Raw genomic sequence first — 13,085 nt, 5'->3', positions numbered from 1 at the left:
ATGTAATAAAAACAGTTTATGTAATTTTTCCCTGCTAAGAGGACATTGTTCATCTTCTTGAAAGTTAAATAAGTTCAAAATTAATTGAACATATTGTTTTTAAAAATGTTTTTTATCCCTAATATCACTACCTCTGAAGAGAAAATACTGTGTTTTTAGAGCGACAAGGGTTTTTTTTTTTTTTTAATGTTAGATTTGTGTTTTAGTCCACTGTGTTTCTATATATTTAAATTTTTTATGTCTTCACAGCTGAGGCAAAAAGTATGTCGGCCATAGTACCGAAGGGGAGGAAGGCCAAAGCCTTATATGATTTCCGAGGGGAGAATGAAGATGAGCTTTCCTTCAAGGTCAGAATGTGTATCTCTTCATAACTACATAAAGCACTATAATTTTTGAAATGTTTTCCATTGAAGGATGGAACATTTGGATGGAATATTGATCATTACTCAAGAATGAAGAGATCTCCGACCCTAATTATAAAAAAAAAAAAAAAAAAAAAAAAAGTTAAAGTAGATATTTTATTTTCTTTCTTTTTTTTTTTTTTTGTTTTTTTTTTTTTTTTTTTTGAGACAGAGTCTTGCTCTGTCACCCAGGCTGGAGTGCAGTGGGGCAATCTCGGCTCACTGCAAGCTCCGTCTCCCGGGTTCATGCCGTTCTCCTGCCTCAGCCTCCTGAGTAGCTGGGACTACAGGCGCCCGCCACCATGCCTGGCTAATTTTTTTGTATTTTCAGTAGAGACAGGGTCTCACCGTGTTAGCCAGGATGGTCTCGATCTCCTGACCTCGTGATCTACCCACTTCGGCCTCCCAAAGTGCTGGGATTACAGGCGTGAGCCACTGCGCCTGGCCAAAAGTAGATATTTTCATGATTCTATTTCCCTAATCCACAACTGGACCATGGTCAGAGGAAAGTACTTTGGGAACAGTGCTAGAAGAAGGAGGGTGGTTTTAGTAGTCACTGCTGTAAAAATAGCCTGTGTCAGACAGTGGTAAATTCTCTAGCATTGAAGATATTCAGTCAGAGACAAGGATGCTGTAGAAAGAATTAAAATATCAAGGAATGATTGGACAAGATGTGGTTTAAAACAGTGGACAGCCAAACAGGGTTTTCACTTGCCTACAACAAGAAGAGAAAAAGGCTGAGCACAGTGGCTCACACCTCTAATCCCAACACTTTTGGGAAGCCAAAGCAGGAGGATCACTTGAGACCAGGAGTTTAAGACTGGCCTGAATGGCCGGACGCAGTGGCTCATGCCTATAATCCCAGCACTTTGGGAGGCTGAGGCAGGCAGATCACAAGGTCAGGAGATCGACACCATCCTGGCTAACACAGTGAAACCCCGTCCCTACTAAAAATACAAAAAAAAAATTAGCCAGGCGTGGTGGCAGGCGCATGTAGTCCCAGCTACTCGGGAGGCTGAGGCAGGAGAATGGTGTAAGTAAACCCAGGAGGTAGAGCTTGGAGTGAGCCGAGATCGCGCCACTGCACTCCAGCCTGGGTGACGACAGAGCGAGACTCCGTCTCAAAAAATAAAAAATAAAAAGACCAGCCTGGTCAACATAGCAAGACCCTATCTCAACAAAGAAAAAGAGAAAAACAAGGCCATACCAGAATCAGGTATGTGCAGCCTTTGTTGGGGTAAGTGGGGGGATACCTTGACTGAAATATGTCAGCATAAGGTTGCTAACTTCCTATTTTGTGATGGAGTTTTACTTTATTCTGAATAATAAAATGTTATTGCATCTTTTTGTATTAAATGTCATTTCTGTTATAATATATTGTTAGCAAATAATAGATATTTTTCTTTCTTTCTTTTTTTTTTTTTTTTAGATGGAGTCTTGCTCTGTCACCCAGGCTGGATTGCAGTGGCACGATCTCAGTCTGCCTCCTGGGTTCAAGTGATTCTTCTGCCTCAGCCTCCCAAGTAGCTGGGACTAAAGATGTGCGCCACCACACCTGACTAATTTTTGTATTTTTAGCAGAGATGGCATTTCACCATATTGGCCAGGCTGGTCTCAAACTCCTGACCTCATGATCTGCCTGCCTCGGCCTCCCAAAGTGCTGGGATTACAGGCATGAGCAACCATGCACGGCCTCTCTTTCTTTCTTTCTTTCCTTTCGTTCCTTTCTTTCTTTCTTCTTCCTTTTTTTTTTTTTTTTTTTTTTTTTTTTTGTTTTGTTTTGTTTTGTTTCGTTTCTGAGACAGGGTCTCACTCTGTTGCCCAGGCTGAAGTGCAGTGGTGCAATCTCAGCTCACTGTGCAGCCTCTGCTTCCTGGGCTCAAGCGATTGTCCAGCCTCAGCTTCCTGAGTAGCTGGGACTACAGGTGCAAGCCGCCAATGCCTGGCTAATTTTTCGTATATTTTGTAGAGACTGGCTCTCGCCCAGGCTGGTCTCAAACTCCTGAGCTCAAAGTGATCCACCCGCCCCAGCCTCCCAAAAAGCTGGGATTACAGGCATAAGCCTCCGCACCCAGCCATAAATGATAGGTATTTCTTATGCTGTAGCTATGCAAAATTAAAAATTCGTAACCTTCTATCAGTTCCCTTTTTTTCCTTTAATGTCTTGATCTTTAAAATAAAATTAAAAAAAAAAAGAAGAAAGAAAACGGTTGCCTTAGTCCTTGAGAGTCAGTGGCTCGAAATGTATTCCTTTTATCTTTACATAAACTTACTGCAAGTGAAAATCTGAATTCAAATTTCTTGGATGTTATTTTGGTCTTCATTTAAACTATGTCAATATAAATAACAGAATGCACAGTATCTTCCAGAAAACAGGTTATCTTCATTTCATTTTACAAATGGTTGTCCATAAAATAGTTCTAGAATTGTTGTTGTTATTGTTATTAAGGGATTCTGCACTGCTTTCAGTTTTATTAAATATCCACAAAATGTTAATAGATAGAACTGATTTTTTTTTTTTTTAAAGAAGGAATCTTGCTCTGCTGCCTAGGCTGTAATACAGTCAGAGGTGCCATCTCAGCTCACTGCAACCTCTGCCTCCTGGATTCTAGCAATTCTCCTGCCTTGGCCTCCTGAGTAGCTGGGACTACAGGCATGTGCCACCATGCCCAGCTAATTTTTTGTATTTTAGTAGAGACGGGGTTTCACTGTGTTGCTGGGCTGGTCTCAAATTCCTGAGCTCAGGCAATCCATCTGCCTCGGCCTCCCAAAGTGCCAGGATTACAGGCGTGAGCCACTGTGCCCAGCCAAAACTCATTTTTAAAAATAGTCCTAGCCTGAGCTTGCAGTGAGCTGAGATCCGGCCACTGCACCCCAGCCTGGGCGACAGAGCAAGACTCTGACTCAAAAAAAAAAAAGAAAAAAAAAATAGTCCTAGCCTGGCTGGGCACAGTGGCTCACGCCTATTATAATCCCAGTACTTTGGGAGGCCAAGGCAGGTGGATCACCTGAGGTTGGGAGTTCAAGACCAGCCTGTCCAACATGAAGAAACCCCGTCTCTACTAAAAAATACAAAATTAGCCGGGCGTGGTGGCTCACGCCTGTAGTCCCAGCTACTCGGGAGGCTGAGGCAGGAGAATCGCTTGAACCTGGGAGGCGGAGGTTACAGAGAGCCAAGATCGCACCATTGCACTCCAGCCTGGGCAACAAGAGCAAAACTTCGTCTCAAAAAAAAAAACAAATAGTCCTAGCCCTCAGGAAACTGACATGGTATGTAGGTTTGGACCAGACCTAAAAAAATAGCTTCAGTTAACTATTAAATTATAATTTAGGAACCAGAAGGAACTTATTTATAACAAAAACTTTGAATTGCCAGAAGTTTTACAGATTTTAGCAGAGCAGAGTAAATTAATAACATCTGATAGCATGTTTCCTTTCCATTTTCCATAAAGAAAACCCTTAAATCAAGCCACTTTTTTTTCCAGAGGGTAACATACTAAGGCTACAAATAAATCCAGTTAGCCTGATAAAGGTATTCTTAACAGTAGCCAGAGTCATCTTGGACTATTGTAGCATCTTAAACACAGATTCTAAGAAATGTTTAGAAACCATAAAGAACAAAATAATTATGTCTTCATCTGCTGAAGGAATTCTAATTTGCACATGAATAAGACACACAGCCCCTTTGACTAACCTGATGAAGATAAATCAGTGTCCTGAGTCAAGGTGAAGCTCTTTAAGATGGGAAAAAATGCAAATTCGATATTGGCAAGAGAATCGCTTGAACCCGGGAGGTGGAGGTTACAGTGAGCCGAGATCGTGCCACCGCACTCCAGCCTGGGCCACAGAGCGAGACTTTGTCTCAAAAAAAAAAAAAAAAAAAAAAAGATACTGGGGCCGTAGGAGGAATGCGATAAACCAAATGGCAGAGGAGAAATGCCATTATGTGCAAGAATAAATGTAAAGTGCAAAATGCTCTGGGTATTGATAAAAGGCAATTATAGTAAAAGCCTTTCTAAGTAAAAAGGACCATTGTAAAATGTGGCGGCCACATAGTCTAGTGGTTAGGAATACAAGCCCTGGAATCGCACTAGATTTGAATCCAGGTTCTACCACTAACTAGACATGTGACACTGGCAAGTTATAATCTATCTGAGTTTTGGTTTCTTTTTCACTAAAATAAGGAAATCTATAAAAATATATCTCAGCCAGGGGCAGTGGCTCACACCTGTAATCCCAGCACTTTGCGAGGCTAAGGCAGGCGGATCACAAGGTCAGGAGTTTGAGACCAGCCTGGCCAACGTGGTAAAACCCCGTCTGTACTAAAAATACAAAAAATAGCTGGATGTGGTGACGGGCACCTGTAATCCCAACTACTTGGGAGGCTAAGGCAGGAGAATTGTTTGAACCTGGGAGGCGGAAGTTGCAGTGAGCCTAGATTGCGCCACTGCACTCCAGCCTGGGTGACAGAGCAAGACTTTGTCTCAAAAAACAAAACAAAACAAAAAAAATCTCTCAAATGAGGATAACACAATACTCATCTCTAGGACTGTGGTGGTGTTTACATAAGTTAGTTCCTGTGAAGTACACAGAATAAGACAAGGCATACAGGAAGCACATGACTCTCTCTCATCTCCAAGTCTTTGCCTTTATGACACCTTCAGTGAGGCCCTCCCTTGATGGCCCTAATGAGTTGGCGATCCCATGCTTTCTGTCCTCTTCTGCCAGCTTATTTGCCTTCCCGTTGTAGAATGAGGGAATATTAATTGTGCCCAGAAAAGTGTCTGACACATAGTGGGTACTCAATAAATAATCGTGTGTGTGTGTGTGGTAACTAGTATTATTTGTTCAAGAGGGATTTTAGATTAGGAGTGGTGAATTTGAGAGGCACAAAATATAAGCAGGAAAATCAAAGTGCAGCAAGGGTGGCAATGGCAAAGGAATGAGATTTAAGGAATAGAGGCATACAAGCAAAGGGCATCATTAGGTATAGATCATCTTTGTCATTTAATCTCTCAGCAATCAAGATAAATGAGTAGAGATTATTCATGCTGCCCTAGGTAGGCCACTATTTACTATGCTTATTCTCAACAGAAACCAATAATTCTAACTCCTTTGTCTTACAGGCTGGAGATATAATAACAGAGCTGGAATCTGTAGATGATGACTGGATGAGTGGAGAACTAATGGGAAAATCTGGAATATTTCCCAAAAACTACATACAGTTTCTACAGATGAGCTAGAGAAGAAGCTTGACTGTGTTCCTTGGCACAAGAACTCACTTGAACTATCACCTTGACTATCAGATATGTTTTTGCACTATTTTTTTTAACTGAAAAAGAAATATCTAAGCCGTACATGGTACACTAGAATTTTCTGAAAGCAGAAAACGTCTAGATTTTGTAGATAGTTTTCATTACAATAGAAGCATGCACATGGAAACCCCTGAGCTAGGGTTCTACCGAGGAAAACATCTAGTGGGATTAGCAAGGCGAAGGGAAAGCATCTGGTGGCATGCATGGCAGCATGGGAGGCTCACACGCAGAAGCTGCACGTGGACGTCTGTTTTAATCAGCACAAGTGAATTAACCATGCTTCTTCATTTTTTTACTTTAGTTTAAAAAGAGAACATTTAATATTCTACATGCTGTAACTATCAGGACATGTTTAGCAATCTAAATTTCATTTTTGATATTCAAATTAATTCTTACAGCTTGAGCATATCAACCTTATTACCAGAGCAAATCCTTCCTTCAGGTGGGAGTTTACCGACTAGTTGGAGCGTTTGTAAGCACATGGCGAAATCAGCCCCTGCCCACCAAAACAATCCTTATGTTACCAAGTGATTCCCATTTGTCTAAGGATTTGAAGGGGGTCTAAATTGGATGTATCTTACTTAGTCTAAAGAACCAAAACCATCCCTGAAATGCCTTGCTAATACAACTAATCCTTGCATATATGTGCCATACTTATTTTTTTCCTCAGTGTATACTTTATGTTAACAGGGTTATTACAAAGCACATTTTCTGAATCTGCAATCATTCCTTTGACAATTACTGGACCCAAAGGAAAATTCATTTTCTTTGCATTATTTCAGTAATATATAAAAACTGTGTCTTGTTATAGTAGTACATTATGAATCACATATAAAATCTTAGAATACAGAACAACCGTTAAGATGGAAAACAGTGCCAAACCTCCACAGCTCATTTCTTTGTGATATAATCAGAATGAAAAATAAGAGGACAGAAGACTGGTAATTTTTTGTTTTATTTTTTCCCTAGCTCATCCCTGCACAATTATTAGAGTAAATGAAAAACCATTTTCCTGCTTTCCATTGTTATAAATTCTAAGCTTAAGACAAAAGTGGTTCTTTACATGACTGAATCAATTACAGTTTATGGACTAGAGCCAAATAGGTTGAAGACAATCTTCCAAACAGATCAATGGAATAGAATTTCATTGGAAATGTGAAACATTTTCCCAACGATGTTCATGACCTTCTTCTGTTTTTGAGAAGAGTTTCATATGCTGGACCACATTTTAGCTTTTATTGTTTTTTTTCCCCATTGTCCAAAAAGTTAGGCAACCAATGACCACACTTTTACATGAATACCACCTGGAGTTCTGCAGAGAAGGTAATATTTACTTGGTGTTTGACTAAAGTTGTCTCCCCATTCTGTGGTTACATTTTATTTTGGACTATGGGGACTTCTAATACGTTTTGGTAAAGAAGAGAGTATAAAGAAAATTCTTGTCAAATTTCACTCAAAAGTAATTTCATGAGAAATCAATTATATAAAGCATTATCCAAATTAAATTATCATTTGCAGCAAACTGTACAACAGCAGGAAGGATATGGACTGGAACATGAGGTGTATATCTTTGCCTTTATAATTTTAACATCTTATATTGAAGATTCTGAAAACCTATCTTTATTAGAGGAAAATCTCCATCTTAAATTTTGGCCTTCTGTCAGCAGAATGATAAGTGCAATAGTTGTAAATCTACTTGACACTGTAATAAACTGAACTGAACTTTCAAAGTCCCTTTCTCATACTAGACTGAGTTTTTTGAGAATGGAGGTGGTAGAGGTGGCATATATATATATATATATATATGTTTTTTGGGGTTTTTTTTGTTTTTGTTTTTGTTTTGTTTGTTTGTTTTAGACAGGGTTTCATGTTTCATTCCCTTTGACCAGGCTGGAGTGCAATGCAATCTTGGCTCACTGCAACCTCTGCCTCCTGGACTCAAGTGATTCTTCTGCCACAGCCTCCTGAGTAGCTGGGACTACAGGCACACATCAGCGTTTTTTTTTTGTTTTTTTTTTTTTTTCTTTTTGTAGAGACAGGGTTTCACCATGTTGCCCAGGCTGGTTTCAAACTCCTGGGCTCAAGCAATCTGCCTGCCTCAGCCTCCCAAAGTGCTGGTATTACTGCACCTGGCCTGTGGTATCTTATTTATCTTTGTATCTCTAGTCTTTTGCACCATTCAGGCTCAATAAAGGTTGGTTGGTGGGTTGGGTAGGTTGGTTGGTTGGAGTGGATGGATGCACGGATGGATGGATGGATGCATGGATGGATGGATGGATGGATGGATGGATGGATGGATGGATGACTTTCACATACAGCGATACCATCTTGGATTCACTCAATATCTTTCCACTTTAATTTTTGACATAAATCTATACTGAAACAAAATTCACAGTTTTATGTCATTTCACTCTCATATTCTATTTTGTGCTTGCCACTCATTACCCACCCAACTGACAGGAAGCAAAAAGCTAATATATGGGCTCTCATAGGTACTTTCTTATTCTGCATATTGATTGAATTCAAGGCAAGACTGACCATGGTTAAGGAGAAACATAATTTTTATACTCAGTGAATTTTATGGGAGAGAAATAGGAATGCATTCTGTTTCCTTTCAGGAATTTTAGGTTAAAATCTAAACCTCCTCAAACTAGAATCTCTTAATCGTTTTTCTTTGATAAGTTAAACCTAGAGAAGCCTTTCCTAGCAAGCAGACTCAGGTGAAAAAAAACCTGGAGAAGCCATTTAATATATTATTCTTATCCTTTGAACACTAAAAGCATTTTTCTTTAAAAGATGCCCTTGTTTACATGGCTGGAAGGGTAATGGAATATATCTGTCATTGTGCTCATAGAAATACAGGTCTTGAATTCAGTCTGTAATATTCAAAATGAAAGAAAGTGTGCTTATCAGAATTTATTAGTAGAACTGGCATTTGAAAAAAAATCATTTTTCTATAGGGTTGTAAATCAGTACTCCTAACAATCATTGCTTAGTTTTTACTCAGTTTCTTAAGCTTACCTAAATATATCTAGAGAAAATAATGATGACTATATGGACTAATTATAAGGTAGTATGTTCACTTTGGTATAATCATTAATGGTTTATTTCTTTTAATTAATGTAAAATGCACATGAGCCATATGATTCATGATTTAATGTCATTTTGAATGCCATTGAATGAATTCTTCATAGTGAATTTTTTTTTTTTTTTTCTAGACAGGGTCTCACTTTGTTGCCCAGGTTGGAGTGCAATGGCATGATCTCAGCTCACTGCAGCCTTAGACTCCTGGCCTCAAGTGTTCCTCCCACCTCAGCCTCCCAAGTAACTGGGACTATAGGCATGTGCCACCATGTCTGGCTTTTTGTTTTTCATTTTATTTTATTTTATTTTATTTTTTGAGATGGAGTCTTGCTCTGTTGCCCAGGCTGGAGTGCAGTGACACGATCTGGGCTCACTGCGACCTCTGCCTCTCAGGTTCAAGTGATTCTTCTGCCTCAGCCTCCTGAATAGCTAGGATTACAGGCACGCACCACCGTGCCTGGCTAATTTTTTTGTACTTTTAGTAGAGACCGGGTTTCATCATGTTGGCCAGACTGATCTTGAACTCCTGACCTCAAGTGACCATCCGCCTCGGCCTCCCAAAGTGCTGGGATTACAGGTGTGAGCCATCGCGTCCAGCCTAATTTTTTATTTTTTGTAAAGACAGAGTTTCACCATGTTGCCCAGGCTGGTGTTGAACTCCTGGACTCGAGCAGTCTTCTCGCCTCGGCATCTCAAAGTGCTGGATTTGCAGGCGTGAGCCACCTTGCCCAGCCAACTGAATTTTTTTTCAGAACTAACGTGAAGTCATTTTCTAACTTGTGCCTTTTTACTTCACTGTAATTATAGGAGGAAAAAAAATAGAAAGCCTGACTCAGAACACCACCACCATCTAGGGGCCTCTCTCTTAATTGCGAGCTCATCCTGTTACACCACAGAAGAGAGCCCTTGGAGACCAGAGCTCAGCTTGCAGAGGTTAAATCATTTGCCTAAGGTCACAGTTACTTGCAGAGCCTAAAGTAAAACCTGTCTCTGCGGATTTCCAATCGAGTTCTTTTTCCATTTATTATGGCAACGTGATACATTTCTCTTTAGCAGTTAAACAAGAAGAATTGATCTGTTTCATTGGCCTGTAATGGTTGCAGCCTCTAATACTTAATGATTAGAAAGAATTACACAGTATATATTAAAGCCTTGAAGTTTTATCCTTCAGGAAGAAAAGTCCTGTCAGCTTCTCGGTTTTATGTGGACAATTTATATTGATGTCACCTAGAAACTGAAACATGAATGGATCCACTAATGGGGATTCCTTTTTCTCTTTAATAGAAAATATTCAAATATTTAGAACATCAGATCTTGTACAGCTGTATTTTGTAGAGCTGTACCCTTGGTAACAGAGCAATCATAAATCTAGATTTTCATTAAAATATAACACAAAATACTGTATAAGTATATTGGAGTCTAATAGATTAACCAAAGCACTGTTAAGCTAACATTTATATTTCAGAGTCTGAGACGTATTCTAATTTTTTAAAGGCATTCTAATTATGTGTATACCACGGATTGTTTATCTTCAAGTACTGTAAATTAGGCAGTAATTGAATATTGTTTAGGAGAAGTAATGTTTTACATTCATAATTCTGGCAGGAATATTACCTCCTGGTTGTCTGTCTGTGTTTCACAAAAATTAACTGACAATACCAAAATATTGGCCTCTGGCCGAGTGCTATGACTCACACCTGTAATCCCAGCACTTTGGGAGGCCAAGGTGGGTGGATCACCTGAGGTCAGGAGTTCAAGACCAGCCTGACCAACATGGGGAAACCCTGTCTCTCCTAAAAATACAAAAATTAGCCGGGCTATGGTGACACGGGCCTGTAATCCCAGCTACTGGGGAGACTGAGGCAGGAGAATTGCGTGAACCTGGGAAATGGAAGTTGCAGTGAGCTGAGATTACACCACTGTACTGCAGCCTGGGCGACAGAGACACTGTCTCAAAAAAAAAAAAGTGTGTTTGTGTATACATATATGTAGGTGTGTGTATATTTATATATGTATGCATGTGTATATGTATATATACATGTATACACGTGTGTTTATATATACATGTACATATACATATGTGTGTATATATACATACACATATGCACATACATATGTATATACATATACGTATACACAAACGTGTGTATACACATACACATATATACATATATATACATATACATATCAAAAAATAATACGTATCAAAAAATAATAGGGCTAGGATGGATGTTATACACTTCGAGGAATTGACACCTGCAATAATTTTTCTACCTTGACTTCTTTTTTTTTTTTTTTTTTTTTTCCTGAGGCAGAGTTTCACCCTTGCTGCCCAGGCTGGAGTCCAGTGGTGTGATCTTGGCTCACTGCAGCCTCTGTCCCCAGGTTCCAGCAACTCTTGTGCCTCAGCCTCCGGAGTAGCTGGGATTAGAGGTGCCTGCCACCATGCCCAGCTGATTTTTTGTATCTGTATTTTTATTTTTGAGATGGAGTTTCGCTCTTGTCAACCCAGGCTGGATTGCAATGGTGTGATCTCGGCTCACTGCAACCTCTGCCTCCTAGGTTCAAGCAATTCTCCTGCCTCAGCCTCCCAAGTAGCTGGGATTACAGGTGCTCACCACCATGCCCAGCTAATTTTTATAATTTTAGTAGAGACAGGATTTCACCATGTTGGTCAGGCTGATCTCAAACTCATGACCTCAGGTGATCCACCCACCTTGGCCTCCCAAACTGCTGGAATTAAAGGCATGAGCCACCGTGCCCAGCCAATTTTTTGTATTTTTAGTAGAGATGGGGTTTCGCCATGTTGGCCAGGCTGTTCTCGATCTCCTGGCCTCAGGTGATCCACCTACCTCACCATCCAAAAGTGCTGGGATTACAGGTGTGAGCCACCGCACCCGGCCCCGCCTTGACTTCTTAAATGATCTTAGCAAATGGCAACCCATTACCCTTCATAGCTGTCACAGTTGCATTGCCTAGCACAGCATTACATCAGAGAATTAATGACTCATTAAATTGGTATGACTGGATATTTAAAGATATTAAAGATTCTTACTGAAATTTGGTGTTGTGTTAATAGGATTGTGGTTACATTTCTTTTTAAATCATTTTAGAGATACATGATGAAATATTTACTTTTAATATGTTCAATTTGCTTCAAATAATTGGGGAGGAGAAATTGACAGGAACTGTGCAGTGTTAGCCATTTTACCCAACTTGTAAGCTAAAAAGTTAGTCTGTCATGGTTTCATGGATGTTAACAGAAGACATAAGACTTCTGGGCCAGGAACAAAAGACTTTATCACTCACAGCAAAAGTGAGAACCAGAGTTTCATGTTCTTATGTGTCAGTTTCCTATACCCCCCCCACATCCCGAGGAGGTGATTCAAAGGGCCCATTATGCAGTGAGTTGTGTGACAGGAGAGGAACACTGAGATCTACTACTTTTATAGCAAGTGAAAGCATGCTTGCTTTTTTCCTGGGGGAGACATTACCTCATCCTTCAAGGTTGCTCACAAGGGTGCAAAAACAGCCCTGAGAAGTGGCCAGGGTAAAGAACAGTCAAGGGATTGTATTCTTGGCACACTCAGCAAGAATGTGCAGACACACTTGGGGTCTACAGTACATTGCCTCTGTCACTATTCACTCCTCAGCCTGACACATTCTTGGCCAAACTTAAATTTTTACACAAGCGTGCTTCTCTGATAACCAACCACTTCGATTAATCTAACCAATAGAAGCCAGAACCAAATCCACTCAATTTGTCTCATATGACGTTTAATTAAGTCTATTATCAAGACTCAAAGCAGCAGATGAAGCCAACCTGCAGTATTGATCTCAGTCTTCCTCTCCAGGGTCCCGACAGCTCACTGTGAATAAATCTCAGGGAGTACCAGTCTGATTTTAGGCAGCCATGAGGTATTCTAGGGCCAGGGTATTTTATTCATTAAGACATGCACGGAGAGTTTAAACTGGTCTGTTAATCTCTGGTGTCATGGCAATAATTAGACAATCAATGGGCCAGAAAGTGACCCCTGTCCTTAATGGGGAGACATCTCATGACCCATTTTTCCCCTACATACAAAAATATAACCCCAAAGGACACAAGCCACTTTGGTTCAGGACTCGTTGCTAAACCTGATTTTTATCATCACATTGGTTAAGTCACAGGGGCAGTGTCACCAAATAGCCATATACAGTATTACCCACGACCACTCAGGCATGGAAAGCATATGATCAGTCAGATTGAATCAAGGTTGTGTTGGTCCTGATGTCTGTATACATT

The 13,085-nt window shown here is 40.1% G+C and overlaps 1 protein-coding gene across 38 annotated transcripts in view; it reads left to right on the top strand.

Moving 5' to 3' along the window:
• SH3D19 (SH3 domain containing 19) overlaps positions 1-7,446 on the top strand; it is a 196,319-nt gene extending 188,873 nt beyond the window's left edge. For 31 of the 38 annotated variants that reach the window (XM_074040594.1, XM_074040587.1, XM_045392938.3 and 28 more), the window contains 2 exons: positions 250-347; positions 5,528-7,446. In XM_074040594.1, coding sequence (XP_073896695.1) covers positions 250-347; positions 5,528-5,644 — 215 coding nt within the window. In that variant the 3' untranslated portion in view covers positions 5,645-7,446. Of the gene's footprint in view, positions 1-249; positions 348-1,830; positions 1,943-5,527 lie in introns of all 38 variants that reach the window. The other 7 variants (XM_074040578.1, XM_065545568.2, XM_074040590.1 and 4 more) reach the window with 1 other exon arrangement.
• Positions 7,447-13,085: the final 5,639 nt, after the last annotated feature.

Source organism: Macaca fascicularis, chromosome 5 (assembly GCF_037993035.2).
Source record: "Macaca fascicularis isolate 582-1 chromosome 5, T2T-MFA8v1.1".
Classification (NCBI taxonomy): Eukaryota; Metazoa; Chordata; class Mammalia; order Primates; family Cercopithecidae; genus Macaca; species Macaca fascicularis.
This window is presented reverse-complemented; position numbering and strand designations above follow the sequence as displayed.